Here is a 21,098-nt window from a genome sequence, read left to right as displayed (position 1 = left end):
CGAAAATTTTTCTCGAAAGTAGTCCAACAAGTATGGGCAGTTATAGATCAGCACAACAGACTACAAAGTTACTGCAACTTCATTCGTACACTGAAGTGCAAGTGTTACACTCCAGGGACCTGCAGAGTAAAATACATTTTTACAACTGGTTTCTTCAGTCTGTGTTTTAGACTCACAATTAGGGTTTTTAGTGACAAGGCATGGTGGTTCCACTTCCATGGACGAGTTAATAGTCAAAATAATCGGTACTGACCAGCAGAAAAGTCAAGACTCGTACATTAAAGTCCATTACATGATCCTAAGGTATGATAAATGTGATGAATTATCAGCCATATTTTTTTCCATAAAACATTTAATGCTGACCAATACATTGCCTTAATTTTTTGGAAGACTTTTCCTCAATTAACTCAAGAAGAATGAATGTATGGAGTGTTCTGGCAAGACAGGGTTAAAGCTCATGTAACTCAAACTTCATTGCATGTGATTGCTGTCATCTTTGGTGAGAGAATCAAAGCACGTGCAGGGTTGTGATGTGTGTGCATAACTGTTCTGTTTTACCGATCATGCAGCGAACCATGTGAGGGTTGGTGCACTGTGTAATGCTGCTTTCATTCTGCTTTCTTGAGTGTCTCTTTGATTCATATGAATGTGTGTGCATATCTATTCTGTTTTGTCAATCACAAGTTTGGGTCGGTACACTGTGTAATGCTGCCTCCACTCTGCTTCCATGATTCTGTATTATTGAAGAACTCAAAATCACAACGACTCAAAGTTTTACCCATATCATTAAAATCCTAAAATAATATATTTGCATCTATGGCTATTTCATTAAGAACTAAGCATCTGTCTTAAATTTTGTTAAAATTGGCTCTAATATATAAAAATTGTTATGAGGACTTCGAAAATCTGTTCAAAAGAGTGAAAAAAATATTGTGTGTCACTACATATACATAGCACATTTCACGAAAACTTCATTCATACCTAAGGATGCAATATGTAAAAATAATGATTACATCAGTATCTTCATTACTATTGAAATATTTATATAACAATATAAAATATGTTGCACATTTTATTAACATCTAATACAAGACTGTATTCAGTGACAGGAAAGTACGGAATTTAAAGCATTACTAATCTTCATTTCATACAAGAAGATTCCACATGTCAACAAACATAATGTAAAATCCTTCTGCATTTCGATCACTGATTGGTTCTATGTTCAAGCCGGAAAATGAGGTAGCATCAACATGTGTGGAGCAATGACAGATGACATGATATAACAGATAATTATTTCAAACTAACAATCTAACACAAAGTGTCAAATGCATGCAGGATGTTTACAAGAACGTACTTACATTATGAAGCAATCACATCAGGTAACAAACCGCTTTCAAGGGTTTCCCCTTATGACGTTTGAGTCCTGAATTACCAGCAACTGGCTCAGTCATAATGTGTTTGTCTATGACCATTATAGCCTACATTATTACGTATGTCACAGGACATTAGTAACATGCCACTTAAACACAACACAGCAATGACACCATAACTATACAGTACAAGGAGCATAGGTACAGTAACTGATTAACCAACCACTATTTCCACCACCATGTCTGGCTTATGTTGTGAGTGGTGACGCAGCTGCAGTTAAGTTACACAACCTTTTTGTCACCTTATCATGCCTCATTGCTAATGGTCCATGCTGGTGCTGCCTACAAATCATATTCTTTCCTAACAGCCTTTTCCAATGGATTCATGTAGCACATTTCTTTGTCGTGTTTAGAAAAAACAGCAAATTTCCCATTAAAACTTCGAAAATATATGAGGTTGTGCTTTCAGACAGAGAAGTAATTAACATCGCTTTCTAGGCAGCATAAAGAGGTTGTCTGTCCTGCAGGCAGTAGGAAGACCTTTGGATCTGGGCATTTGTTGTTATACTGAGTCCTCTTCTATGAAATGAAGATTGAAGACTGCAAATAACAAAGTATTATGCTGAATATAAAAAAAAAAAAAATCAGCAGCAAATTTGTTGGAGATTATTGATAAGAGAACCTGTAGGAAATGCTTACATAACCTCAGCCTTTTAGATGGGCAGGTGATTCAACTTTTGGATCTTTCATGTATGTGACTACTGATTTCATTACATCCCTATGTATTGTTGACAGATGTTTCACAAGGTGAGCCTTTGTACGGAATGAAGATCCACACATCTGGAAAAAGATAAGTAAATAAACAAAAGATGTAACAATCATACCACATATACTGTACACATAAATATTTTACAATAGACATTGTGTGCCCTTGGTCATTTATTATGCGAATTATAAAAAGAGAATGTAATGCTGAGAGAGAGAGAGAGGCGGGGGGGAAGGAGGGGGGAGAGAGTATATATTGTGACAGCGACGTGAGATTCAAACTCACGACCAGCGTCCCACAAGAGAGCAGATCGCGTGTGAGCCAACACGGCTCCACGGAGCACTGAGGGATGGCGCGCGGCGGAGAGAAGAGAGGGGGTGTATTACGTCAACGCGACGAGGGGAGAGTGCGCGCGCAGCTGCTATTTGCGGAGTAAATGGGGACGGACCCTCCCGAATCTTCTAGAGAAGTCCGTCCGAAGTGGAGATAGCCAGATAATTCGAGAAGTCGTACTTTCCAGAAACTGTGATGTGAGTATAAATTACGCGCGCAAGTGAACGCGAGGCAGTTTTCAGTTGATTAGTCAGCCAGTCAGTGAGTAAGCCAGAGCAAGCAAGCCAGTCTTGTGTACCGGAGTTCGACTCGAGTGTGCGTCCGTAACTGTGTCAGCATCCGAAGGCCTGAGTTCGAGTGCAGTGGACCGCAGTTGGAGGGACCTGAGTTCGAGTGCAGTGGATCACAGTTGGAGGGACCTGAGTTCGAGTACAGTGAACTGTCTCTGAAGGTCTGTGGTTCGAGATACTGTGAACTCGAGTGACTGAGCTAGAAGAACTGTGAACTGAGAACTGATAGTTCTGATTTGTAAATAGTGCTTTGTAAATATTAGTTAAGATTAACAGTTCATTGTTGTTCGTAATAGTCCAAGTAAATTGTCATTGCCGTCAGTGGAGTGCTATAGCGAATACTGTGTTGAGTGAAAATCCTATTGTTGACGAGAGCGTTTAAGGTGAATTGTAGAAAGGAATTATTGTTGGAAGAATAAAATCCTATTGTTGAGTTGAAATAAATTTACAATATGTACTAGGGTTGGGGCATAAGTCATGGCAACTATTTTTTTTTTGGTGAGAATTCGAGCGTGGATGGAAAATGTGAAATATAGAGATGAAAGGACAAGGAATGGATGAAATGTACGGACATTTAACAACATGCCAACATTTTGCTTCCCATGTTTATTATGATCATTGCCATAATATTTCAGGGTTCCTGTGCCAGAATCATTACAGCACACATACCCTTCTAAAGGTCCTCAAGTAGCTACCCACCTCTTGGCATGGAAGGGCATTATTCCCGACAGCTTCTATCAACTCTCTGTGACATTCTTTGTCATTCCTCCCATGGAGAACAGCTATTTTGATATACGAGCATTGTGCAACATGGGTTACACTCATCCTGCACGATGCTACACTGACAACTGATTTAACATTACACCCTGTATTATTACAAATAAGCACAGAGCCATCTTGTGTTGTGGACACACACTATGACTGCACAGCTTCCGTGCGACATATGACATTTTGTGATACCAACTCTTACCTTCGAAAAAAAAAAAAATTGTTGCCATGCCCTTGCCCCAATCCTCGTGTATACATCTATATATATAATTTGAACTGGTAATGGAAATTACGGGAAAATTGCTGAATGGATTTTAATGAATGACCCGTCATTTTGAAGCTTGGCATCTAAGGATTTTCAGAAAAACAGTAACTTTCAGTGAAGCATTAGTTTTTCTACATAATTTTCCTCTTTTCCAAAATCCATCTTTCGTCAGTTTTGAGAACTAATTGCATTTCAGAATAAATCAAAACACACACTACAATAAACAATAGGCTATTACACGAAGGCCATGACCTGCAAGATTGCTGACATATTTAGGGTCCAAATTCAATTGGTTATAAAAAACTTCTAGACTTATTAAAAAGAATTTACAGGTCTGATTCTGCGGTGTGTAATTTTCGGAGTATAGCTGTGTATTGGATATTAAAATCTACAAAATCTGAGGTGGTTTGATGTCATTATTACCATTAGAAATGAAATATTATTATAGTTAATGCCATGATGTGACTATTTTTCATTGATTATACATATTAATGCTATATTGATGATATGAAAGTGAAACGTTTTGGGGTTATTTAAGTAGCTGTAAAGAATATGTTAAATTAGATCTTCATTTCCATAATTTACCGAGTGGTGGCTATTTTATATATATATATATATATATATATATATATATATATATACACCGTATATAATACTTAATAGCAATGTGGTGTAGATATTTATAAGCGTCATTCCCTTCAGTATTGGCTCGAGAGAGAGCAAAAATTACAGTTCCCAAGGAAAGACCAAAAGACATTACTTACTGATAAAATAAGAGGCCTACAACAAGATATCTTAGCAGGATAAAATAATTTTACCCTCTATGACTTGAAATAGCTATTGCTTTACTTCCACATGAAAAACCCACTGATTGTCCTGACATTGTTACTAGCATTTTCGCATTGAAACTCAAAAACTGAAGGTGGATAGGTTCAAGAAAAATTATTTGGGATAAAAAAAAAACATTCAGAGGGAGTATATTTCATTATTATGGAAGCAAATAACTTTCAAAATGTCTGGCATTCTTCATTAAAAATAAATCTGAAAAATTTTTATTTCAAAGTCTAATGAACTTAGTTCGCAGCATTCGCTGCACAAGCCACTAGTATAATTTAAATATCAAAAGGCCTTTATTAAAAAAAAAATATACAAAATGAAAAGCTCTATAACTTCTTGTTAGTTATTTTTTTATACAAAAGATCATGATTATAAAAGATGAAATACAGTACATTATTTTAGTCATTACCGGTACTTAATGATGCTATATCAATTACTGAATTATTTAGCACCAATGGGATTGGTGATAACGAGATGGTATTTGGCAATATGAGGCTGAGGATTCACCATGGGATTACCTATCATTCATCTTACAATTGGAGAAAACCTTACAAAGACCAACCAGGTAATCAGTCCTAGCAAAAATTGAACCCATGCATGAGCACAGCTCCACATCAAAAGACAAATGCATTACTGCCTGCCTGTATTGGTGGTCAAAATACAATACTGTGTCTACAAAATGGTTTGTCAAAGAAATGTTGTTGTTAACTAATTCAGAGTTCTTGGCAATAAAGCCATTAACTCTCTTCCTCTGCAATATTTCTCTCACACAGTAGGTTCAGAGGAAAGAGCTGGACATCAATGAAGATGATTCTAATCCATCTCTTCCTAAAGAATGCACAATGGACAAAGTGGTGAAGAAGTAATTCCAATTTTGTTCAAGTGTTTTGACAAACAGTCATGCTCTGTGAGTAATCGAAAGAATGCAAATGCACTTTTCCTTGGATACTAAGGAATTATATTTTGTTGCACACGGAAAAGAAATGTAATTACTAGAGACGAATAAAACTAACTTCCGCTATTGCTCATTGTGTTCTTTGCACTTGTCTTTTGAGTCTCGTCTCATAACTCCCGTGCACTTCGAGTCTTGCTCATCATTCTCGAAATAGCATTTGGTCGGCATGGAAAGATTTCGTAACTTTGAATAATATACATCATTGAAATAAATAGCATTAGAGACATTTAATTGATACAAAAATACAAAACAAAACAGTATCATAGTTATCAAAATGTTCTGATTCTATTACCTATGGTTATATACCTAAGCAGAAAAATATCTCAAATAAATTTACATTCCTAAAAAACATAAAGCATAACATTAAATAAAGTGTTAATATTTTTTTTACTTAAGATTGCACACTTGATCTCAAACATACGAAAAAAAATTCCTAGCCTTTTAATAAGAGCCTATAAGTTAAATAAAGATTAGGGAACTGATTATTATACACTGAAAGGTAGAGATGGTGTTTCAAATAGGCTACTCGATTGTTTATACATATATAACAGTTGCCAAAACAGATAAAAGTTCAGTCTGATATAAACAATTGTAACGATTCAAGGCTGCTTGACGTTCGAGAGTTGATCACTCTCAATGTCTTGAAGTCCGCTTGATTCACCCACAAGCAGTCAACGACGTAGGCAATACTGTTGTGCGGGTTTTCAGCTTTATGGGCACTGTTAATCTTGCTTTCTCGATTGTTGTTCAGCTCTAGTAATTATATAACTACACCTCCAGTTCAAAAAAATTTATTCAGACAGAAATATTATGGTTTGAATATATTCTGGGTCAACTAGCTGAAGTTAAACATATTTCTGTTTTACAAAAGAAGGCTATCAGGATAAAGACAGGTGTGCATAAAAGAACATCGTTTAAAAACTATTTTCCAAAATTTAGAAATAATGATCTTATCTTTCCCTGATGACGTTTTATATTAAAAACCAAGATGCATTTAGTACTAAACAAAACATTCATACTTTTAATACAAGACACAAATCAGATCTCATCTACTCTCTGTCAGTCTCAACTGTTATTCAAGTATTACGGTCTTCAATGCAATGCCTACTCCTAGTAAAGCTTTGAAGGGCCAAGAGGAAAGGTTCAGAACAGAATTAACAAAATCTCTGCATACTCATACCTTCTATTCAATTAATAAATTGTTTAAGTTTGTAAATTGAATTAATGTGCTTGCTACGTATTGTATATTTCTGTGTAACTTTTGACTTGTTCCACTTCTGAAAGTTACAATCCTGATTTAAAAAATAATCTGCTTTCGGCTCTTGACACAATTACTGCTTCAGTAAAGGTAGTTATTCAGTACGCTTAATATTATAAGACTCATCTTATAGGGCAATCTTAATTGCTTTTGTTTCGATCTCAAAGCTTCAAGCACTGAATGCAAACAGAATATACCATTAAAAGAGTTTATAATGTACTGTGGCTCTTGTATTTTCCTTAATTTGAGGAGGATGTAGAAAAATTTAGAGATACAAACAGACTATTGTAAATTAAACACTTCTGGATTTGCTATTTACCTGACACAGGAATGGTCGCTCATCAGTATGAGTTTTGATGTGTGCTTGCAGGTTGGTGCGCTGTACAAAGCTTTTACCACATAGAGTGCAGTCATATGGCCGCTCTCCTGTATGAGTGCGCACATGATTTCTCCAAGTACCACGATCTGCAAAGCTTGAATCACAGTGCTCACAATTGTAAGGTTTTTCCTGTAAAAATATAATAAGATTATAAAATAAAATATAATAGAAACAAACTATAGGTTACTTAAGTAAGTTAGCCTTAGGCATATAAGTCTATTGTGCCTACATTTTTAACATAAAAATAACAGAATTAAATAGTCATAAAACTATAAGGAGTTACAAAAGCTGCTTAATTGATTTCCAATGCTAAGCACATGAAAACAAAGTCATTTGCCTTAACTATTACCCATTTTCAATATGTGCATGTTACAGAAGTATGTGTTACCAGCTAACATTACATAAAATTCCGCAGATCAGTAAGATTTTTTAATCAACATTTTTCTACTCTCTCATAAAAGCCATATTATTGTGATGACATCTGATACTAAGAATTAAGACCTGCAACAACAACGAAACTGGACAAACAATTTTGTTTTTATTCACTGATTACAATAAATTACTAGCTATAAGGAGCCAACAGCTCTGTTTCTTCATACAGCGGCAGCTGCACCTAGAATTTTTTCCACCTAAAACCATTTCTCTTCACCAGGATTGAGTTTACACAAGCTGAGTCTACAGCAATGCATGGAAAACACCAGGGCAACAAAAATGACAAAGGTGGCAACTTCCATAATTTCTTTTCGTGATATTTTCTGTTATGAATTTATGGTACCAAGCACCTAAGACTTATAACATCTTCATCAATTACATGACAGGCAGTTTCTTCTTCTAGCCCACAAAGCTTACACCTTACGCTTTCATCACAGAGTCCCAATCTGAGGGTATAGGTTCATCACAATTTTTAAGTCAGTCTCGTCAGTTATATCTTTAAAAGCCTCTCAGTTTTCCTCTTACTAAAATATAAGATAATAGTTTTGGTGTTGATGTCAAGAGGGAAGTGAAAGTATGAAAGTACAGGTATCATTCTTATTTCACCTATTATTTAAACTATAAGGCTAATCAGAACAAGTTTCCAGTAAATAGGTCATTTCGTGAGATTGCAATAATTTACTATAAAATTCGCTTTCGGAATAAGCACACTAAAACCGTATTTTCTGTCAAAGGTGCTGAAAATGCATTATTTTCAACAAAATCTTAAAACAGATTTCTGCAGCATCAAAGTAATTCTTTTCTATCGCATACCTACTGAGAAAACACAACAGAACTTTCAGGACTTATTATGCTTTCCTTACATCCAATAACTTTTGAAACGACTGTACAAATTTAAGAAACTTTGTATAGATATCAAAAAATTTGTGGACAATCATATTTTGCACACCTCTAATTGAGGTTCTGGCTAATATGTGCATCTATTATCAGGCAGTACATCTCACTTGATGATATGTGTCACAGGAAGAACAATTGTTTGTATACATCTCAAGTCTGAATAGTGTAATATGTAGCTAATCAAAGAAGTATGCAATAGTGGGGGAAAGAAACTAGCCACACTACCCCATTATCTCCTGACCTAGTTGCCTCATAAGTGGTGCCATGTTGGTATCACTTGTGAGGTTCAGATCTGTCTTCGGACTGTTGACTAAACAACAACATATTTTGCACTGCACTTTCTACTGAAGATGGCTAATATTCAAATTTCTGACATAAATGAAACATAGCAACAGTGAATTTTCTAGGGTGTTTGGTCTTTAATATATTTTCAGTTTCATAGGCAATACCTGTTCTCCACTAGATATGTCTGAAATTGATCCAACCATCATTATTGACAGAAAAATTATCTATAGGACTCACCAATCCTTACAGCCACCACATCTAAAGCTTTTTCTTTAGCATTGATCAACTTACTCAGGTATTTTTCCACCATACACTTTTTTTAACTAAACTGATAAGTTGTTCATATGCTAAATTCCTGCTATCATTTTCTCTTTATTCCTTATTTTTTTTATACTTTCAAAGAATTTGTTTTTTAGACAATGAATGAACTTGACTTTAGACTGCTTTGGAGTAGTGGTTAACACGCCTGACTGTGAAACTAGTGGGCTTGGGATCAAACTCTGGTTGGGACAAGTTGCTTTGTTTTGTTTTTTTCCAGAGTTTTCCCTCAACCCATTAAGAGCAAATGTTGGGTACTACCGGCACCAGACCCTGGGCTCAATTCGTTATCACTACTAAATATTTCCTTACAGATTCTAATATTACTTATCTTTAGCTATATACAAATGACATTTTGTATATTCAAGTGAATATATGTATTTTTTTTCTCCCCTCCTTCTAGTATGGATGCTCTCTCATAATAACAAATTTGAATCTACCTTGGTGTGTATGCGTAAATGACGTTTGAGAGCTGGATTCTGGGCAAACTTGCGGTCGCAGAACTTGCAGACGAAAGGTTTTATGCCTGAGTGTGTCCTTGAGTGAGATACAAGTGCACCACGTTCTGTAAAGAGGGCTCCACACTCTTCACACTTGAAGTTCTTTTCACCAGTGTGCAACCTGAAGTGCACCTTAAGCATATAGTTGTTTCGAAAGCTGCGTCCACAATCCATGCACATGAACGGTTTTTCACCTGCACCAACAAAAATTTTCAAAGTTAAAACAGAATATGGTTGAGTGTTAGAGAAGGCCGTATGGCCTTAACTGCGTCAGGTTAAATAAACCATTATTAATATTAACATTAGCAACCAGTAATTATAACTTCCTCATATTTCTAATGCAATACAATCCAATAATTCTCAATCTTCTTCATCTCATACTTTCTTTCAAATAACGTGGCAAAACTTGTGGTCTCAGCTTACAGCTAATATCTAATATTGTTACCTAGCAATGTTATAGCAGTACACGGTATAACTCTATCCAACTACAATTGCCAATTACAAAACGAAAAAGCACATGAGCAACCCTTATAGCTGTAAATCTTCCAGAACAATTAGTGTATCTTCACATCACCATACAGATGAGTCATCAAAGAAGTATTCAAGAAGTTATTCACATTAGTGATTCTAGGCTCTATAAGTGTTGTAGTGAACCCTCTGAGAAAGGCTTTCACACTTAGTTAGGTCACTACTGAGAGACATCCGTAAATTTGATGAAATTTAATGGTTAATATACTGCAAAAGTAAACCTCATACCTAAAGATATTCTTCAAACTTGCATTGCAGAAGAAAAGCTTCACGTGATCAACATGACAAAACAAGCAAGATAGGAAAAACTTGCAAAACTCTCTTCACATCTGAACAACCGCTATACACTGCAGTTAGGCCTGTGAAATACAGGACATGCTATACATATCACTTATGTATCATCTTTACTATAGTTCTTTACCAGTTTGAACAGCAATATACCCACAACTTGGGCTACCCAAACTTCTGCAGAGATCCAACAGAGAAGAGTTAACGATCACACTGATGATATTGACTGCTATTGTGATTAGACAACCTGGAATTTGACTTGCCAGAAATATGTTTGAAAAAAAGTTCAGTGGACAAAAACAGTAAGTCAATATTTTTTTATGTTTTCATCTCTAACAGTTACATTTATTAGTAGGTACTTTTGTAAGTATGTATTAAGTTGCTTTAGTTACTGTCACACATGTATAATTGATTAGTTAACGTTTAAATCTTAATGGGATTTTGGAATAAACAATCTAATAAACCCTCACTTTCTCTGTTTGATGATTTACACTGATTGGCTTCTGAGCCATCCATATATTTCGAATCTAATTTAACAAAGAGAGAACTTCTAAAAATATTAAGACTACATAAACTGCCACTACCGTATACAGAATATTACACGAACATGGTTTCACAGTGATACGCTTACGTCCATCGTGACCTGAGTCTCATCAACTTGTTTTGGAACATTGTGAAACAAAAAACATCAGCAAATAATATTGGCAGTGGTAGTATAAGAGTGCTCAAAGGTATGACATACAATGCTATAAGCAGCATTACAAAAAAAATACGTGAAATAAATTAATACTGGTGAAGAGATACTATAATGGAATAAGCATAGTAATAAATATAGGTGTCGGCAGTGACGATTTGAAGAACACATGTTTGTCTCGGACTAAGATTCAACTGAGTCAACACAACTGTATTTGATGTTACCAATAGTTAGATGGACACAGCTGGTGAGGTTGATTTTGCTGAGAAAGGAGTGAAAACTGTTTGACATAATTAAGGTACAATGCAAATAATGTGAATGCATAATATTTATTGTCCCTCAGGTACAGAGTTAATTCAGTCCAGTGTTCCATTTATCTTAGAACTAAAGTACACACTACTTCCTGTCCCATCTCTCAGATCGGCGAATAAGAACACACATAAATATACTCAAGCATCTCCCATGCATTCGGCATATATAGTTTAATCGAGTAATAATCCATGGCGTCACAGCCCTTGAAGGGTCCAGACCAATCAGCTGACTGGTGCATCACGTTCACATGCCGAAGCAGAGGGGACGATTATCCAACCAGAATGGAGGTATTGTGTGGTTAGCATGATGATCCCCCAGCCGTTATAGCTGGCTTTCGCAACTGGATTTCGCTACCTATCGTAGCTCCGCAAGTGTATCACAATGCTGGATGGGTACCGGTCCCATACACTGGCCGAAATTTCATGAGAAAATTTCTTCCCCCATGAGGACTCGAACCAGCATGCATTCCGTAACGCGAGTCCTAGGCAAGATGTCTTAGATCATGACGCCACGACGCGGAACTTAGGGCTGGTATTATAAATGCCGTTTAAACCTTACGTTCAGTTTAAACTGAAGTTTTTCGTTCTGCTTCGTATTATAAACCTTAACTATCAGTTAATCTTAAGTTAACTTGAGTTTAACTTGATCGGCAGTTCTCTGCTGTTTAAACTGCAGTTCAAAGCTCAACAATGCAAGATAGTGGTTCCCACAATACACATGGATATTGCAGATGTTTTCCAAGAACTTATGAGTGATGATATGTGAGTGATCAATATTACTGAACGACCACGGCGGCCAAGAATTTTTCGAAATACAGTGCACCACTTTGAAATATACATAAATGAACATAAGTTTTAAAACAGATTGAGGTTTTCGAAGCAGACAGTCCTAACCTTCAGAATTAGGCTTATAGTCCTAACCTTGTTTCGAAAAATTGAAACTCGGATACAACATGCAACAGAAAAATGAGAAAATGCAAAAATATGTGTTTTAGGGTTTGAATTTGAAGATTATTTGAAAAGATAAATGATTTATTTTCTATTTTTGAAAACATTCTGTTGAATCTCTGCATCAGTTACTAGTTGTGCTGCGCTGTTTTTCCTCTGGTAGTAGACATACTGAAAACAATGGAAGATTTTTGAGGTGTCCGTAAATCTACTATAAACCTATTAACCATTGTACAGTGTGTGGCAGACAATCTCCTGGTAAGATTTACTATGAAGCTGATTTATAAACACACTAATAATATTACTTAATTTTACTAGACTCGTAAAAATAATTTTATTGTTTGACTGAATTCTGTTTCATAAACATTCTAGACAACACACGAAATACGCACTCTAATATTATTACTTCATTACTCAGTTGATTCTGTATGGACTTATGTCGCAGATGGTCATACAAGGTTTAGTTTGGTTGCATTGTGTTTGGGAGTATAAAGCTGGTAGCCAGCGTTAAAAAACTATTTGAGGTTAAGTCTGACAAACATACTGAAGTACACGGTATTGGTCCTCTTTAGGTTTTTTTATGATACTCTCTCTGATATCAAAGAACAAAGATGTTCCTTAATGAAGATTCTCCACGAGCGTCGTCTATGTTAAATCAATAATATAATTAAACAGTTGCGATGTACTTCTTTTCTTTCCTAGCAGTAATATCAATCATATTCCACTATGGTTTAACTTAACCGAGACTCTGTAACATGGCACGTTGAGTTAAACTCATGGTTAGGTTTAACTTAGGTTTAACATAATCTTTAGATTAACCATATTTATAAAACCGCCCTTAATCGAGTAATATATGTTCAAAATTGTTTGTCAATTAACATAATCATTCGGTATTTGTTTTGATCAATTTAATATCATTATTTCCCAATAGAATCAAATGACCAACCCATTTAACTTAGCAATTCCGTAACAATAAGCAAAACGCTTGCAACTCAGTTCTTCAAGCCACTTAATTTAAGTGTAATTAATAAATTTAGTATCAGGTAACATAATTAATTTCAAGTACCGGTACCTATATATTTTATATAAAGATATTTTAGGTTGGAATTTACTTACGCTTTCTTATGACCGTGCCACTCAGCTTAAGAATTACTAGTTTAGTCCAATATTTACGCAAACATTATGACAATGACTATGATACACCTAACACAGTCTTGACCCTACAATTACAACACAGACCTATATAAAATGAGCGAATGACACTAGTTTTACACAATAAATTCAGAAGGAAGGGAAATGAGAAATACATTCTTTGGAGAAATTATCCATACATGAAGCACTTAATCTAATAGTTACCTTCCTGGAGACTCATAACTAAGATCTCTCCCTTACTCTGACCTACTGGTACAAAAATATATGAATTAAACAGTGTTATACTAGATGTTTGTGTTGTGTTACATTTAGATATAGGCTATATAAGTGTTAAGAGGGGACTGGTGCACACTACCAAAAAAATCTGCTGTGAATATCCCCTCACAGAATCATCACGGATCACTCAACACCTGATGGACTTACATAGAATCCACATATACATGTTTACATGTGTGTATAAACAGGATTTATAACTGGCCTCACCTGTGTGTATTTTCATGTGCTCCTTAACATAACTCTTCTGGGCAAAAGTTTTGTTGCACTTGATGCAAGCATAGCGGGTAGATCCTGAATCATCCATAGTAACCATCATATATCTACAAGAAAAGCAAAGGGAACAAAAATGGAGAGGAAAAAATGTTAACTTCATTATAAGTAAATTTCATGATCTTATTCAACTCCTATATACAAGAAGCTAATTTAAGTCGTGTTCTCCACAACATATCCACTACTGCATTGTAACTTACCCACAAAAATCAAGACTACCTAATATCCTCATCCACCAATGTGCCAAAATAATTTTTACCTACCAAAATAAACTATCGTGGTTTTTAACATTCCATAACAACACGAAAATGGAGTTGATCAATCCAGCCAACAGAGTTACAAGAAAAACTCCGTGAATGTGTCATTATTTTTGGTGCAGTGTGAAGGTAGGCTATGCTCTCTAATGGTGAGCAGTGACACACACCAGGTACCAGTGATAACCAAGAATCTTTCAAAGAAAAAAAGCAGTGAGTCTAAGGATAACTTTATCTTCGACTCAGCTCACTTGTTCACTGTAAAGTATGTAATTCTAATATACACTTAATTGCAAGTATGGAAGAGAATGTCATTAGAAAGGCTCCTGACATCACACTATAGGCGCTTCAGTTCATATTCTGGGTTTCATAATCAGTGGTCTAGTTAATACCATGCTGTTCAGAGTCGAGGTTCATAGGGTTCAAAGCAGACTGAGGATAATGAATTAGAAAGGGCAATAAAACCTTTAGCATAGCTTCATTAAGGGAGGGAAGTACAGTTAGAAAGCCTATGTCACAGATTTATGACGTAATTATATAAAAGAACTCTATTCCTGACAAAGAGCTTTACGCAAAATTTGTCGGCAATTTCTGGCACACATTAAATATGCTCTGAATTTGAAAGTGTTATTCAATAAACCACAGTCATTACCTCTGTCACCCAATCATAACCCAAGTTCATACAACCCATTTCTCGAGTAACCATGAAATTAATTTTAACAGAACTTTATTTCGTGTTCATATGACTGGGCCTTAGTCCAGAAAAAACTCACTCCATTGATGCCAGCAGTGAAAGCCTATACTCGAAGTTATAAAAGAAATAATCACGGATGTAAAAGTAAATATTCTTCAAAAGATTGAACAATAAAGATTAGTAAGTGGATAGACATGTCAGAAGAATGTCCAATAGACTGCCAAAGACAATTATGAAATGGATGGATGAGGTACAATGTAGGTAGTATGCAAAAACATGGACCCTGGGAAGATGACGTGTAGACAGAGAACTGTGGGAAAGCAAATTTGTATTTGTATTTTTTGGTCAAACTCCTACTATAAAAATGATAAGTGAAGAAGATGAAGAAGAAAAATGAAGAATAATTGTCAGTCTTTGGGATCGAAAACCTTGTCTCGTCAATGTCAGCTTGCATGATACTCTGCAGCTATCTCACCAAGTCTTACATTTGTATGACCTACAATGAGCAGCAAAATGGCAACCACGCTTCTAAAATCAAATTGGTCATCAATTCAACATACTCTAAGATTCCAATTGCCTGCACTCACCTTAATGGATCTTTCTCTTCTGATCCTTCTACTTTTGAAGACTTGTCCTGTACTACGTGAACACTACCATTCCCATCAACTTCCAGATGTTCAAACTTGATGCACTCACTCGGGACCAATTCACCAAGTACCATTGATTCATCTTTTACATATTCCTCAGTCGAAACAGCATTTGTGTCATCAAAGTCAAATCCAGAAAAACCGTCACTCTCTTCATCATCTGAACAAACCAAATACTCAGTCTGCTGCTTTTCAACTTCCCCTTCCTCCATTGCACTTTTATCGGTTTTGCTGCTTGAAGCATTTTTGTCTCGTGTTCCTGTACCTTCAAATTTTGTTACTGAGATTGTGCCTACACCAGACATGTTCAGCAGAATACGTGACACCTCACTGTTATCACCACTGAGAGCTGCATCCTTAGGGTCTCTCTCCTGATCATCACCTGATATTCGCACAACATTCCTCCCACTCTTGACAGCCACAATGTCTACTTTCCCACTTGAATTTGGTAACTGTTTCTTCTGAACAGAGGTTTTTACCGTATTTATTTTAGAATGCACCTTAGCATGTTTGCTCTGTTTATTGATAACAGTCTCTGCCATTTTTGAAAGAGAACTTGTAGTTGGCTGTGCTACAGATTCGACAGATACACTTGGAGAAATTCTAGTGTTGTCATTGGAATTCATCTTTTCTTGTTCACTGCTTGAAAGAACTGTTAGAGTTTCCGATTCATTAACAGAAACAAACTCCTCTGTTGTCTCAGATGCATTCTGTAAAAAAATAATATATATATATGAATATCCATTCCCACATCTACTACTTACTTACTGGCTTTTAAGTAACCCAGAGGTTCGTTGCCCCCCCTCACATAAGTCCGCCATTGGTCCCTATCCTGAGCAAGATTAATCCAGTCTCTATCATCATATCCCACCTCACTCAAATCCAGTTTAATATTATCTTCCCATTTGCGTCTCGGCCTCCCCAAAGGTCTTTTTGCCCCCGGCCTCCCAACTAACTCTCTATATGCATTTCTGGATTCGACCATACGTGCTACATGCCCTGCCCATCTCAAACATCTGGATTTAATGTTCCTAATTATGTCAAGAATACAATCCCACATCTACTTCAAAAATGTAATTTCTTTCCTCACTAATTCTCTGAGAATCCAACATAACTTCCTTATTAATTAAACTATACAATTTGATATCAGCACAACAGATTTCTGACACATTTATTTAAAAAAACTACAGACACTTTTTCTTTTAATCTCTACACCGTGAAACAGGGTGACTTGATACACCTGGGGGGACTTGATACGTTTTGTAAGTTCATGTTTTGGAACCGAAACATCAACCTACAAAATGTATAAAGTTCCCCCAGCGTGTCTAAGCTCCCCGTTTTATATGCTGAGAGACTTGATACGCTTTGTAGGTTGATGTTTCGTTTCGAAACATCAACCTACAAAACGTATCAAGTCACCCTCAAGTGTATCAAGCCACCCTGTTTTATGGTAATTACAGTAGATCCTCATTAATCTGAAATCAGAACACTCGGTTAAATCAAACAAACTATTTCATCCCAGCTGAATTAAGAGAGAAAAATCGATCGCTTAAACCGAATTTTGGATAAACTGTGTTACAAACTGAAATTTTTTGTCTCCTCAGTGCATATTCCATTAAGTTATTCTTTGGCTAAACCGAACATACTGTATAGTGTACAAGAACATTTCGTCCTTTGGGGCTTTCAAAGCTTAGTCGTATTGATATTTATTTAATGAATATAATATGTATTTCAATTATTATACTGTCACGCGGGGTGACTTTGTGCCAGGAGGGTGACTTTGTGCCATTCGCGCATTTCATAAAAAAACGTAAAGAAAGTAGTCTTTAAAACCGTCATAAGGTTTTAAAGACTACTAAACGTAAGGAAGTAGACTTTAAAACCTTGTCACGGTCTTAAAGAATACTTCCATACGTTTTTCGCGAATGGCACAAAGTCACCCCTCGCGAAGGTAGTTATAAAGCAGTAATACAGTATAAATAAAGTCTTGTTGTCTTAGACTTTGACTGGTGATGTGAGATCCTATTACAGTCTACACAGCAGCTCTGGACGTGGTTGCTTCAGAACGTACAGTCATGTTGATGGCAGTAGTAGTCATACAGAAATTATTGATTTTTTAACAATAAGAAAATAATCTTTACATTAGCTATCTGCCATAAGTATTCATTATTCTTTGTGCAAATTCCATAGCTTGAAACACCTTAATTCTGACTGAAACTTCAGTCTGTTACAGTACTTTTAAAATGTACTTTGAACTTATTCAGTAAGTAGGAATACAGTCACTGAATTGCATTGTTGAAATGACGATCAATAGAATATTTACTGTAGGTACCGGCAGTATGATTTCTAGAAAAGTTCATTAACCATTAAAAAAATGGAAGAAATAATATTCTGTAAGCATTTATTGATAGGCTACACTGCACCGTGTTTATGAAACAACTACCCACAGTGATAGAAATCAACTGAACAGACTTATTTTGTCGTTTTAGATGATAGAGACCTATTTTTATCAAAACCTAGTTAGGTTAAACTTCGTTAAACCGAACTGACTCTTTTTCAGTCCCTTGGAGTTCGGATTAACGAGAGTGCACTGTACCCACAACGTACTGTACAGTGTGTTCCACTCGCTACCGAACCCAGAATTTATTTTAATAATTCCAATACTAATGAAGATATTGATCACTGTTGTGTGGTGCAACTTGTCTGCTGGCTTATTTGTGATCGTTGTGTTGCGTGTGTAATCATTGATTGTTGATTGTGTTCATTTGTAATTCGAGTGTATTGGAAAACAGACTCAATACAGTTCAGTTCGTAGAAAGACAAGTAGTGCAGTTGAAATGAATCGGTATACTCTAGAAGAGTGTGTGTTATTATTCTAGTGTATTGGAAGACAGATTCAATACAGGCATGTCAAGAGCGGTTCATAGACAGATCTGAAGACAACTGAGATTACCTGCAACTACTTTAAAAGAAATGATACCCAAAGCATTCCACCAAATTTCAATGGAACATTGGAAACAAACTATCACTTATGTTAAAAACAAATGCAGACGATTTTTGGACGAGAGTCTGTTTAACAGAGCAATGTAGTGCTTTAGGACTGGTAGCTGCAACACTGTAATTGGTTTACAGTAATTCAACGTAAACTGTCCCAGTATCCATGATGGAATTTGGCACAGTTAAAAATGCCTCCAGTATAGCCCTAGTTGTTCACTGCGTTGAGCAGTAGGCCTACATGAGAAATCATTCATAAAAATAAATGCTATTAATAAGTATAGCTATAATATGAAAAATAACTCAGAATTTATAACTAAAAAAATAACAACAGAATTCATAAAGACGGAGCTGCAGCTATTTCATGTACTTTGTAAAATGTATGGTTGTATTAAAGTACAAGTTCATCAACTGAAAACTACAGAAGAGTAGTTTGCTGAACTAAGAATCTATATTACATGAAGTTAATTGACAAGTGAATTGGGATTTCCGACGTATTAAGATTATTTTGTTTATATCAGGGGTCATCAGCACAGAGCACGCTGGGGCTAGCATCTCTTACTCGCTGAAAATGCAGCGCACCATAGTGCACTGCGTAGCTGCTAGCGGGTATGCTCTCTATCTCTCCCTGCTGCACGACAGTGTACATGGGACGGCACTGCATACCTGTTGCACATTTCAGCGAGTGCTGACGATCACTGGTTTATATTAAAACATTTTCCAGAATTTACACTTTAAAATGTAAACGTTAGTTATATTAGGAGCATTTCTGCCGCATATTTTATTTTTTTAGTGATTTTCCGTGTATTTACGTGATTTTGTATTAAATTCTGTGTATTTAGGGGATTTTGTATTAAATGTCACAATTTACACCCCTAAAACGTACTGTCAATTAACACACAGATTTGAAGCATGGACAATTAGGAATAAAGGAATTAAACAAGTTTAACAGCAAGAAAGAGATTTATGAGGCATACTGCAGATTATACCAAATGGGACCACAAAAGAAATAATGCATTAAAAAAAGAACTAGATATCGAAACTGTCTTTAAATTATAGGCTATAAGAAAACATACAGAAAGAACTTGATAAACCATGTTAACAGAATGGACCATATGAGAATCCCAAAACTATGCCCACGTTAAATACTATCCAAGCAGGGTGACCAGGCATCCGGCTTTTGGAGGACATGTTCTCCTTTTTAAGATTTTTCCTTCTGTCCTCCAGGCATTTAAAAATATAACAAAATGTTCGGCATGGTAAGAACTTATAAAAGTTGAGAGAAGGATAATCTCAGCCTCAGTAATACTTACTCTCCCAGCAAAACCTCCATAAAACAGATGCCAATTTCTAAGTGTGTGCTCCGATTCTATACAAGACTGCTTGAAACTATGGAATGTTTCAATGCGATATAAACATTGATAGCACACTCTTTTTGGCAATTCATCGCCAGAAGATACCTGTAAGTACAAAACCAAATAAATAAATAAGCCTACAGTAAATTAAAATTTCCAGTTATCACAATTATTACATTTTTCCCATCTGCGAAAAAAAAATGGCTCCGAAACGTTCCTAATTTTATCTCCTACGAATGATACTAAAATAAACAAATAAATAACATACTTGATAAATACAGTTAATGGCACTGTAACAAACTTACATCAATTGAAAGATACATCTTTATTTTAGACTGCAATTCCAGTGCTACTCCTTCTACGCCAAACATATTCAGACCTAGCCGATGTTCAGAAGCACACAAGCGACACCTTTTATGATACAAATCAAAATCATCCATTGTATGCACTTTATATCAATTTTGAAAAGAACCTCCAAATTACTGATGTAACAAGTAAAGCAAGACAATTCTTGCAAAATTACACATGAACAGCTTGATTCCCAAAATGTCCGACGTTCACCCACCCGTGCTGCCACCTACCGTCAGTTATCATAATGCGCAGAATACAAACGCACAGGATAGCGCACGTAAATGTACCGGTATACTAGTAAATTTAATGAATCCTTGAAATGCAAATAATACATACTTAATATAGTGAATATACAATACAGCAATAGGAAAGATCACAAAAGAGAAATACGGTCAAGAAACAGATTAAACATTCAAATAAAATAAATACCCTCGTCAGAAAACACAGTATAGATGATTTTTAAAATGACAAGCGAACCTCGAATGCCAGCAAAAGAAACATCACGAATTAAAGTAATTGAGGCATTGTTTAACTCCTACCTCCAACCGTTAGCCCTACAACTTCAATGGGGGTGAGATATTTTTCCAAATAGTACGAAACTGTAGGCTCATAAATCCTTCATTTTTCTGCATGGACTTCAGTGAGCTCTCTAGTTCCTTGTAGGTGGATGTTTAATTGTAGAG

The 21,098-nt window shown here is 35.8% G+C and overlaps 1 protein-coding gene across 2 annotated transcripts in view; it reads right to left on the bottom strand.

The window, feature by feature from the left end:
- Window positions 1-20,626, bottom strand: part of LOC138692178 (uncharacterized) — a 34,099-nt gene extending 13,473 nt beyond the window's left edge. Inside the window, exons 1-8 of one of the 2 annotated variants that reach the window (XM_069815233.1) lie at window positions 20,370-20,626; window positions 20,023-20,169; window positions 15,656-16,425; window positions 14,058-14,170; window positions 9,594-9,847; window positions 7,162-7,350; window positions 2,070-2,210; window positions 1,833-1,970 (exon numbers count right to left, since the gene is read on the bottom strand). In XM_069815233.1, coding sequence (XP_069671334.1) covers window positions 2,076-2,210; window positions 7,162-7,350; window positions 9,594-9,847; window positions 14,058-14,170; window positions 15,656-16,425; window positions 20,023-20,169; window positions 20,370-20,504 — 1,743 coding nt within the window. In that variant the 5' untranslated portion in view covers window positions 20,505-20,626 and the 3' untranslated portion in view covers window positions 1,833-1,970; window positions 2,070-2,075. Of the gene's footprint in view, window positions 1-1,832; window positions 1,971-2,069; window positions 2,211-7,161; window positions 7,351-9,593; window positions 9,848-14,057; window positions 14,171-15,655; window positions 16,426-20,022; window positions 20,170-20,369 lie in introns of those variants that run through there. The other variant, XM_069815232.1, reaches the window with a different exon arrangement.
- Window positions 20,627-21,098: the final 472 nt, after the last annotated feature.

Source organism: Periplaneta americana, chromosome 16, assembly GCF_040183065.1.
Source record: "Periplaneta americana isolate PAMFEO1 chromosome 16, P.americana_PAMFEO1_priV1, whole genome shotgun sequence".
Classification (NCBI taxonomy): domain Eukaryota; kingdom Metazoa; phylum Arthropoda; class Insecta; order Blattodea; family Blattidae; genus Periplaneta; species Periplaneta americana.
The sequence above is the reverse complement of the archived record's forward strand: the minus strand, read 5'-3'. Positions and strand labels throughout refer to the sequence as shown.